The sequence below is a fragment of the Harpia harpyja genome, chromosome 14, assembly GCF_026419915.1.
Source record: "Harpia harpyja isolate bHarHar1 chromosome 14, bHarHar1 primary haplotype, whole genome shotgun sequence".
Taxonomy (NCBI): domain Eukaryota; kingdom Metazoa; phylum Chordata; class Aves; order Accipitriformes; family Accipitridae; genus Harpia; species Harpia harpyja.
The window spans coordinates 16780677-16791485 of record NC_068953.1 but is presented as its reverse complement, the minus strand read 5'-3'; the positions used below and the strand labels follow the sequence as shown (position 1 = coordinate 16791485).

The 10809-nt window shown below is 58.4% G+C and overlaps 1 protein-coding gene across 1 annotated transcript; it reads left to right on the top strand.

Annotated features, from left to right (window-relative positions):
* Positions 1–307: 307 nt before the first annotated feature.
* NOX5 (NADPH oxidase 5) lies at positions 308–10186 on the top strand. The gene is made up of 15 exons (XM_052808008.1): positions 308–502; positions 1050–1200; positions 2042–2252; positions 2610–2844; positions 3269–3422; positions 4461–4636; positions 4995–5177; positions 5917–6049; positions 6508–6650; positions 8063–8107; positions 8479–8603; positions 9011–9095; positions 9288–9387; positions 9545–9711; positions 10005–10186. Exons 1-15 carry the CDS (start codon positions 383–385, stop codon positions 10134–10136), a joined length of 2160 nt encoding a protein of 719 aa, XP_052663968.1. The 5' UTR covers positions 308–382; the 3' UTR covers positions 10137–10186.
* Positions 10187–10809: the final 623 nt, after the last annotated feature.

Genomic DNA, 10809 nt, shown 5'->3' with positions numbered 1-10809 from the left:
TCAGTAGCGTGGCAGGTACAAATAGGACTCAGTAGCTCATTTCTTCGGTACATGGAAGTTTGGGGTTGCATGTGATGCAGCACCCACATGTCCCTCAGACGTGTATCATCACTGCAGCCATCGGGGCTGCCCAAGTCCCAGCTCAGCCCAGGGCGGCTGCTGCGGGACCCAGTTTGGGGCCAGCGGCAAGGGATGCCCCATCCTGCCCTGGCAAGGCAGACAGAGAGCAGCCGCCCTTTTGCTCCAGAGCACAAGGTTGCAGGGAGTCTGCAGGTGCTGAAAACATGGCAGGAACAGTAAAAAAGCAGATTTTGAAGGCTATAGGGCATTACTAGGGGCTGCTGCCCATCCTGTGCTTCTCCCTCCCCCAGGTTCCTGCACCATGAGTGCGGCCGAGGATGCCGAGTGGCTGCGGTGGGTGACAAAGCAGTTCGGGAGCATCGTGGGGGAGGACAAAGAAATCGACTTGGAAGAGTTCAAAACCGCTCTCCAAGTGAAGGAGGTGAATGCTCCCGGGGGGGGGCGGGGAGCTGGGGCCTGGGGTCCTTTCCTCCAGGCAGCACTAGCAGCCCGACACCGAACTGTGCTCTCTTGCTGTACTTGGAGAAAATTAAGCTTAAAAATAGAATTGCACGGTGTTGTGTGAGAAGAGGGAGAGAGAAACCTAGCGGTACTCTGCAGCAAGCAGGAGTGGAAACCACCGATTAACCATTGGCAATGCAAAATCGATTGGCTATCCACAGCCTGTCTTTGAACATGCTTGGCTATTCCAGTGAATATTCCCTCCCAGCTGCCTCCTGCCCCATCCCATCCTGTGTCCCCAGGGCTCCCTCCTTTCCCTGGGTAGCCCCCTCTGGCTGCGGTGCCAATACACCCCTGCAAAAAGCAGCCTTTGTTCCTCCCTCCTGTTTTCAGGCTTTCCCCATGACTTTCAGCTTTTGCCAGGTGATTCCCATTGCTGGCTGTGAGAGCTTTGTTTGTAGCATCAGGTTTCGGTCGGTGGAGAGCATCCCACCGCCATGTGAGAGCATTTGTCCTGCTCCCCGCAGTCCTTCTTCGCCGAGAGGTTCTTCACGCTGTTTGATGCAGACGGGAGCGGGACCATTAGTTTGGAGGAGCTGCTGAAAGCCCTGAGCCTGCTCGTACACGGGAATGAGATGGACAAGCTGAGATTCCTCTTCCAGGTTTACGATGTGGATGGTAAGATAATGAAAAATAGATTCATTTGTCTTTTTTTGAACAAAGTTGCAATTTGCAAGGCAGCACGGCTCTCCTCTGAGCATCCAAGTGCGGGCATCGCCACTCAGCTTCAGTGCTGGTGTCATGTCCCCTCTTAGGTTAAGCACAGCTGGGTAATAGCGTAGGAGGGTCTTCACTGCTGGATATTCATCAAAGGTAAGCAGTGTTGGCTGCCTTTGTCCCGTGATGAAAGCATCAAAAATCCATCTGAAAGCCAGCAATTAAATCAGCCACATGTCAGGATTTCCCACGATTCGCTTTCACCCTTGGCTGCTAAGAGGAGCAGTCTCTGCTCCACTCAAATATCAACTCTCAATCCCATTGATATTTATGAATCCCAGCACGCTCTCTTCTTCCTCCATTGGCTGGGAAAGCTGGAAATAACAAAAGCAAAGCTCTTCTTGAGCTGCTTTTCCTGCTCTGACCTGCTTGGGCATAAAATGCTGGCCGAAGAACTGAGAGCCGAGCCTCTTGCCTATCTGGTTTGCTCTCATGCCTTGCTGCCAGATAAGCGTGTCTGCATTGCTTTGCTAGCGCCGAGCTCTGCCAGCCAAACGACAACGTGGCTGCTGCAGGTAAACTGCCAATTAGGTCACCTTTTTTTTTAAATGCATGAGTTTGCTGATTTATGAGCAATGGTACGGTCCTGCTCTGGCCAGGCACAGTTTCCTCCCAAAGAGCCTGCGTGCAATTTCTGCATTAAAGGGAAGCAACTGCTGGATTAAAGGTGCAAGATGAAGGTAAAACCATGGGGTTGTCAGGGTGCTGTGGCATATCGAGGTCCCTGCTCTGACCTGTGCAGGTAGTGGCTCCATCGACCCAGACGAGCTGCGCGTGGTGCTGGGCTGGTGCCTGCGGGAGAGCACGATAGCCCTGCCTGAGGAGCGGCTGGGAGACCTCACCTTAGCCCTCTTCGAGGCTGCCGACAAGGACCACAGCGGCTCCATCACTTTTGAGGAGCTCAGGGAGGAGCTGGAGGGTTTCCCAGAGGTCCTGGAGAACCTGACCATCAGGTAGCTGCATCGGTCGGTGGGTCCCTCTGGCAGCTCCACGGGGCTGCAGGTTCCCTTGCAAGCACCTTTTTCCTCCTGCATGGAGGAAAAAGCATGGGATTTATGTTCTCATTAAGGCTATCGTGGGGTGCCCAGACCATGAGGTGCTTGGGCCGGCACTCGAGCAACTCAAGTGCCTGATGGTGCCAAGCCGGGTGCAGGGCTTGGATGCAGGGATGGGTGCAGGGATGATGCCACGCTGGGTGCAGGGCTTGGGTGCAGGGCTTGGGTGCAGGGCTGGGTGCCAGCCTGGGTGCAGGACTGCCCCAGCTTCCCCCTTTCTTTGGGCAAGGAGCAATCCAATGCCTTTGCTCCCAGTGCAGCGAGCTGGCTGAAGCCCCCGCCGCCCGCAGAGAGGAGCTGCCAGCCGCGCTACCTGACCCATGCATACTGGCACAACCACCGCAGCAAACTCGCCTTCCTGGGGGGCTATGCTGGCCTCAACCTCCTGCTCTTCACCCTGGCTGCCCTGCGGCACGTCAGCCTCAGCAGGTGGCTGGCGGTGGCCCGGGGCTGCGGGCAGTGCCTGAACTTCAACTGTGCCTTCCTTGCAGTGAGTGCCAGGTCCCAGGAGGGATGCGAAGCTTGTGGGGTGCATGGGGTGATGGTTACCTGGGCTATTTACAGTCACATTTATACTGGGACCTTATCCCTGTGCCAGGGGCTCTTTGGAGGGCAGTAATTAGAGCCTGTGGGCTTTTGCAGCTGTGGGACCAAGCTGTCTGCTCTAAATAATTACATATAAATAATGGGTTAGGGAGGTTGTGAGCTCTTTGAGACAAGGGCACTCATGGCAGCCTGCAGATAGGTCCTTGATTTCTGTCTCTGGGTGCTCTCCAGTCTGATACCCTGTATCAGCAGGGAGCTGGCTCTGGAGCCCCAGGGGACCTGGCTGAGGCCCCCAACATCTCCAATTGCCCCCCAACATCTCCAATTGCCCCCCGGCACCTCCGATTGTCCCTCTCCCTCTTCCGGAGGTGCTGATGCTGCGGAGGTGTCTGACCTGGCTGCGAGCTACCCCCATTGCCAAGGTTTTGCCACTGGACCAGCACGTTGTTTTCCATCAGCTTGTGGGGTACGTGGTGCTGACGCTGGCAGCCATTCACACGGGTGCCCACATCGCCAACTTCAGTAAGTAGCAGCTCCTGGGCAGGGGAGGCCCTTTGGCTGCCGTGGTTTTATCTCGGGCAACACCCCCTCTAACGCGCCCCATCAACCCTGTGGTGGGTTCCCCTGCTGCTAAATGGGAAAATGCCCCTTGGTGGAGGAGGCATGACCCACACTGCCCTGATGAAAAGCAGCAGGGGTCTGCACCGAGCTCCAAGGGGAGATGCTTTTGTTCTGGGGGGGGATGCACATGTCCCAGGGAGGGGATGCACATGTCCCAGGGGAGGGATGCACATGTCCCAGGGGGGATGCACATATCCCGGAGGGATGCTGGTGTCCCAGGGAGGGGCTGCATGTGTCCCCGGGGGGGGGATGCACATGCTCCATGGAGGGAATGCACATGTCCTAGGGGTGGGACACACATGTTCTGGGGGGATGCAGACGTCCCAGAGAGGGGCTGCTTGTGTCCCCGGGGGAGGGGGAATGCACATGTCTTGGGGGCATGCACATGTCCCAGGGAGGGGGATGCAAGGCCGGGAGAGGAGATGCACATGTCTAAGTGGGCAGCGAGGCTGCAGGCAGGGTGCAGGGAGCTGGAGGGCCCGTGCGGTGCCGCACAGTCTGTGTGCTGTCTGTTATCCCCCTCTAGTGGCTTCCCAGCGGGGCAGCGAGGGGCTCCCACTCTCCCCCACGCAGCTCCCGAGTGGGGTCTGTGCCCTGCATCCCACAGCCCCGCACCCCACAACCACCCTTACCCCACGGCGGGGTGCCAGGGCTGCACCCTTCCTCTGCTCGAGGGGATGATCAGCACCCCAGGGAAGCATGTCTGCTTGCATTGCCCACCCTCCTGCAAAATGCCCCCCCTTGCAACAGTGCTGAGCCCAAGAACCTGCTCTGGAAAGGAGAAACGTTGCATTTTTCAAAATGTCTGAGCAAAGCACTTGAGCGCTTCTTAGTTAAAATAATTGGTAGCAGTTCGGTGAGTGCAGCAGAAATCTGGGTGCGCAGCGGGTGGGTGCTGCGGGTGACCAGCACCCTGTCCCGACCCGTGCGTGTGCCCAGGCAGGCTGGCGCGGCAGGACGGGCGCCATGCCCTCGCCGAGTACCTCTTGTCGGCACGGCCCGGCGTGGGGGGCCTGGGCGGCACGGCCTCGCAGACGGGGCTGGTGCTCCAGGGGCTGCTGGCCGCCATGCTCGCCTTCTCCAGCCCCTGCGTCCGACGGAGCGGCCACTTCGAGGTGGGTCCCGCCGTGGCCCAGTGCGACCTGGAAAACCCCAATGTCATGCCCAAAGCTGCTCCGTCTCGGGGAGCCGGGGGGACCGGGGCGAGGGTCCGGCGGGTGGGTGCCCATCCGGGTACTTCCCCATGGGTGGGGGAGAGCTCATGAGCCAGTGCGGTGCCCCTTGATACCGTCCTTGGACACCCCCCCACTCCTGAGATTTGCAGTTTTGGGGTTTCTGTGCTTTTCTTCATCATTTGGGCTGCCTTTGCCTGCTGGGATGCCCTGGCACAGCCTCACCACAAAGCACCATTTGGCTCTACCGGCTTCAGTTCATGCTCAGCCCCCCTCAATGTCCCTTGCTCCCTGCCCACAGGTCTTCTACTGGACCCACCTCTCCTACATCTCTGTCTGGACCCTCCTCATCCTCCACGGCCCCCACTTCTGGAAGTGGTTTGCTGTTCCCGGCTGCCTCTTCGTGCTGGAGAAGGTGGTGGGCTTGGTTTGGCGGCGTGCTGGGGGGCTGCGCATCGTGGAGGTCAACTTGCTGCCCTCCAAGGTCTGCACCCACAGGGGTCTCCATGCCTCTTCCCACCTCCCTCCTGATGCTCTCCTCTTCTGAGAGCCAGAATAAAGCTGCTATGGTGCACAGAAATACCTTTAGTATTTGCAAAGCGTTTTGCAGTTTGGGGAAAAGCACTTTGCAAGTGACCATGCTGGTTATTCGACACAGGGGAAAAGGAGGGACAGTGGGACATGGGAGGGAGTGACGGCCCTGATGTGTTTGCACAGCAAGCTGGAAGGGGGATACTCTCCCGGCCACGTGTGGGAAGGACGGGGCGCAATGAATAGCTTATATAGAAAAGATGCGGGTTTGGGTTCCTTCGGGCTGTGTTGGTGAATGTTTGCAGCAAAAGGTGAAAGCAATTTTTTTTGTTTTCAAGCAATTTTTTTAAAGCTTAGAATTTTGTCTATTTTTCAAGTAAAAAACCCTAAACCCATAGAACAACAAAAGACAAAATGAAAACTGCTTTGACTCTTAGTTTCTTCAGAAAAAATCTTGTTTGAGGCCAGCCCTAACTGAGATTTTTGTTTGATGGCAAAGCTGGGCAGTGAATAGGAGAACAAACCTCTTTCTCAGGTCAAAGCTGTAATTCCATCTCATGCTGGCCACTGTTTAAAACGGGAGGCACAAACTTGGGTGCTCGTGGGCTGCAGGGAGACCAGCCCGGCAGAGACCGACTGGCATGACGTGCCTGCTAGATGCTCCCAGCTTTTCTGGTCTCCTTTACCTCCAGGTGACTCACCTTGTGATTGAGAGACCGCAGTTTTTCCACTATAAGCCTGGAGACTACATCTACCTCAACATCCCGGCCATTGCCACCTACGAGTGGCATCCCTTCACCATCAGCAGCGCTCCCGAGCAGCAAGGTGATCGCTCATTTTGCATTGCTGGGATGTTTTGCATCACACAAGCCCCATCGGGGTGGCTGGATTCCCTCTGAGGGTCATGCAAGGAGGTGTCCATGCCCATGGAGCAGGGCAGTGTGTGTTTATGCCTCAACTCCCCTGCCTCCATCTCTGCCTGTACATAAGTGCTGTATAAAAACATGTGCTTGGGTTATTTCAAGCAAAGCATGGGGACAGAATGGCACCCAAATGCCCTGCCTGGCTCCATGGGTGCCCAAGGTTTGGGATTTGGGCTTCACCCAGCTATTAGAGCAAACCCGATCCTCCACTTCAAGCCCGGGGCTGATGTGAAGGACATCGGTGGGGATTGCTGCCGGGTCCCTGGGGCTGGAGGTGTACGGCACACAGCCTGTGGTGCTGGGGCTGCAGGGCAGTTCCTTACGTAGGATGCCCACCCACTGCTCCACTTCATCCTGCAGAGACCCTCTGGCTGCACATCAGGTCGCTGGGCCAGTGGACCAACAAGCTGTACGAATACTTCCAGCAGCCCAAATTGCCCAGCCTGGAGCCGAAACCGCTCAGCAGGAGCCTGAGGGAGAAGAGATGCCGACGCTGGGAGCAGGTTGGTGTGGATGGGGCTCAGCTTTTGGCAAACACAGAGGTTAGACCTTGAACTGCTGCTGGTTGGCAGCCGTTTGCGAGGTGGTGGCTTTGCCAAACTGAGGACCCCCCCGCGATGTGCCCATGGGATTCTCAAGCTGATGTCCTTGTCTGGCGCGTGCGCAGGGCTCTGCCGGACAATCTGTCCCTGGCCAGCTCCAAAAAATCAAAGAAGTGAGGACAGGTCAGGGCTGGATGTGCTCTGCTGAGCCGTTCCCCCCGGGGTCATCCCAGTTTTCAGCCACCCATGCAGCACCAGGCTGGGTGCTGGGGGTACCTCTCCTGGTGCACATCCCCTGCAAGGTGCTTGTGCAGCCTTGAAGGATTTCATGTCCCACCCCTCCACCGAGGCTGTATGACCCTGATAGATAGGGCATCAGATGCCCGTGAGCATCGCAGCCAGTGATGCCTTGGCCTTTGGCTTCCAGGAAGGTCTCTGCAGCAGAGCTGGCTCTGCAGGGGGGTCTGTGGCCACCGGCGGGGACAGAGCCGTTCAGCTGACATCGTACAAAGCCACCGGTGCTGCTGCCCCAGGAGATGAGGACCTGCCAGCGGAGGGGGTGAGCACCATCTCCCACCCTCGCCCAGCGCCGCCGAGACCCCCACGCTCCCTGGTGGGCAGCAGCAGAGCCCCTGGTGCCTGCAGGGTGGGGGTGGGGGGGTGTTTCTGCTCTCATCAACACAGCAGTGGCCAGAGGACTGACCTGGAGAAACGAGGGGAAGCATTGCTTCCATCCCAAATGGGCCAAAGCTCGTTAAAAGGTCTTTTCAAAAGAAACTTCTCGGATATCAATCATGGCAATGCCAGGATCCTGAGAGCCACTGTTAGCAGCTTTTATCTCCTGACATGAAAAGCTCTTGGGATATTGATTCTGTCTGGGCTGGAGGAGCAGTCCTGGCAGATAACATATTTACATGCACCGGTTTTAATGAGTTTCTCTACCTGTCACCCTTACATTCTTATCTGTCCCTGGGTGAACAGAGGTTCCCCATGCCTGCTCCCACCACCCAGGCCATCACGGTCCTTGGAAACTTCTTACTCACCTCCCAACTTGTGTGGGGATTTGGATAATTGCCTTTTTAATCAATACTCAAACCGATTATGATCCAGATAATGTCATCAGGTGACAGGTTCCTGGCATTGGACATTAGTGGGACGTACCGCCGAGAGTGCGGGCACTGTGCTGGGCTTGGCAGGAGCAGCGCCCTGGGTCTGACCGAGGGATGCGGCTGGAAACGTGTGCAGTCTGGATAAACCCAGCTGGAAAAAAACCACCCCAAAACCAAACCCAGGGAACAAGCAGGTTTAGCATTAGCTGTCATGGAGGGGTTAGGGATGGGGAGGAGACGGTCACTGCTCTCTTTACCTTGCAGGTCTCCATCGGGCTGGGTGAGACCCATCGGTTCTGCAGCATCAAGGTGAGGGATGCCTCCATCCTTCCCCGGCTCCGGTGAGCAGGGCTGCACTCAATATCCCCAGGGGGGACCCACGCGTGTGCCCAGTCACCCCACATGTGTGCCTGGCCACCTGATGCATGTGCCCCTGTGCACAGGGAGTCCCACCTGGGGCTGAAGCAAACCCTGCACTGCCGGAGGGCTTTGTGCTTCTGCCCACCCTCTCCTCCTCTTCCTTTGCTCCCATGAAACTCCCATAAAAGACCCCAAATTCTGCCTGGGCTCCATAAGCCTGCAATGCATCTTGCACACTAACCCTGCTGCTATCTGCAGCCTAAGAATTGTTTTAGCACCCACGGGCTGCTGGATCTCTCCCTATTTCTTGTCTCTCCTAGTGCTACATCGACGGCCCTTATGGGACCCCGACACGGAGGATCTTCACCTCGGAACATGCTGTGCTCATTGGCGCAGGCATTGGCATCACCCCCTTTGCCTCCATTTTGCAGAGCATCATGTACAGGTTGGTGCCGTTGCAGCAGCTCAGGCTGCGGTCATGCCAGCAGACCCCCAACGTGAGCTCTGACGTGGCTTTGGGAGGCACAAGACGTGATGTATGCCATGGTAGACCTGTCCTCCGACATTTCTCCTTGCGGGATGAGCACCATGGGGCAGCACCCATTGTGGCTCCTCCTCAATTCTAACCTTGGGACTCATAACACATGGCCATGAGACCCACACGTGGGTCCTCCCTTGGTGTCAGGCTTCCCCCTGGGGATTTCTGCTGCAGGAAACCCTCTGGCAGGAGCTCAGCCATGGGCATGCACCAGAGCTGGTGAGGAATTGGTGCTCGGGGTCTCCCTGAAAAGGTCTGCTGGGGTCGGAGGGGTGCGGGCGGTGGGGCAGGCAGGGCTGTGCTTGCCCTTGCAGGTACCGCCGGCGAAAGCAGAGCTGCCCCAGCTGCCACTACTCGTGGTGCGAGGACCTGCGGGACGAGGAGATGACACTCAGGAAGGTAGGAGCAGGTGGAGGGGGATGCAGGACCAAGGTTTTCGCTGGACATGGGGGCAGGAGGGCTGCAGACTCCTGGGGGTGGAGAGCCCATGAGTATCCCTTCCCGCTCCGGGAGGTCTGGGGTGGTGGGTGGCTGGATTTGGCCCCTGTGCTGCCTGTCAGCTTTGAAGCAGAGGCTGCTGTGTCCTTTCAGGTTGACTTCATCTGGATAAACCGGGACCAAAAGCACTTTGAGTGGTTTGTCAGCCTGCTAACTAAGCTGGAAATGGAGCAGGCTGAGCAGGAGCCAGGAGGTGAGTGGGAGGCAGAGGCCAGCCAGCACAGCCCCCTGACCCGGGGGTCCCCAGCCCCGTGTTTGGCATCACCCCCAGGAGAGCCCAGCCTGACCCAAGAGGGCACAGAGTGGGGCTGGACACCCAGACTGCAGCCGGGCTCCCCTTGAATGCCCAGGGCGGTTTTTGGAGATGCACATGTACATGACGTCGGCCCTCAGCAAGAATGACATGAAGGCCATCGGGCTGCAGATGGCCCTGGACCTGCTGGCCGCCAAGGAGCAGAGGGACTCGATCACTGGGCTGCGGACCAGAACCCAGCCCGGCCGCCCTGACTGGACCAAGGTGAGGGCTGGCTCTGCCCCACCACCAAAATCATGCTCATGCAAAGGGAACCATGCTCACCAAACCTGCTCTTTGGGGGGGAATACCACAGGAGAGCCCCGTTTCAGAGCGGGAGGATGCTCCAGGATATCCAGACCTGGGGAAACCTCTCCCTCCCGTGGGAAAGCAAGTGCCATGGGAGCGTGGGGAGGCTGAGTTGTGCCGGGCAGCAGCTGCCAAAGCAGGCAGGGATCCGGCCAGGGCGGGAGGGGGCTGTGCAACCACCTCCTCTTCTCCTTTTGCCTGTGCCCTAGGTGTTTGGGAAGGTGGCAGAGGAGAAGAGAGGGAAAGTGCAGGTCTTCTTCTGCGGCTCGCCAGCACTTGCCAAAGTCATCAGGGCACACTGCGAGCGCTTTGGCTTCCGATTCTTCAAAGAAAACTTCTAACCAACAGCTCTTGCCTCCCTGCCTGCCCCTACAAGCCCTGAAGTGGGGTGATGGGCTCTGGTGGCTGGATCCTGCTGCACCATCCGTGTTGGCTCCCGGCTACGTCTCAGTCAGAGCTGGGGAGGGTGGGATGCATGGCGAGCAAGCAACAGGGAGGGGAAGGGGCTGAGCTGGGCTTTGGGGTGGAGGGGACAGGATCTTGGAGCCATTTGGGGTGTCCTGGAGCATCCATGCAGGGGTTTTGAGGAGGAAAGAACCAGTGTCCCAGAGCACTTTGGGATGGGGGGGGATGGAGTCCTGCATCCCTTTTCAGGGCTTTGGGATGGAGGGGACGGGGCCCTGCATCCCTTTGTGGGGCTTTGGGATGGAGGGGACGGGTTCCTGCATCCCTTTGCGGGGCTTCGGCACGAAGCCCTTTGGGATGGAGGGGACGGGGTGCTGGAGCCCTTTGGGGGGGGGGGGCGGGGTCCCGCAGGACCCTGCGGGGTGCCGGGCGGCCGGGCCCGGCCGGCGGAGCGGTGCCCACAGGAGGGCACTGCAGACTCGGCAACCAGCGCCGTGCCGGCCGCCCGGGGCCGGGGCTGCGCTGGCCTGGGCCCCCCGGCCCCCCTGCCCAAGGGCAGACCTGCCACAGCCCGCTGCCCGCCCCGCTGCCCGCCCCGCACCCTGGGGC

What these genes read in the sequence shown, in the direction of transcription:
- NOX5 (XM_052808008.1), top strand. Translation starts at nt 383, where the DNA reads ATGAGTGCGGCCGAGGATGCCGAGTGGCTGCGGTGGGTGACAAAGCAG. An exon ending in CAGCGCTCCCGAGCAGCAAG is followed by an intron (nt 6,050 to 6,507) that starts GTGATCGCTCAT and finishes TTCATCCTGCAG; the next exon opens with AGACCCTCTGGCTGCACATC. An exon ending in ATCGGTTCTGCAGCATCAAG is followed by an intron (nt 8,108 to 8,478) that starts GTGAGGGATGCC and finishes TGTCTCTCCTAG; the next exon opens with TGCTACATCGACGGCCCTTA.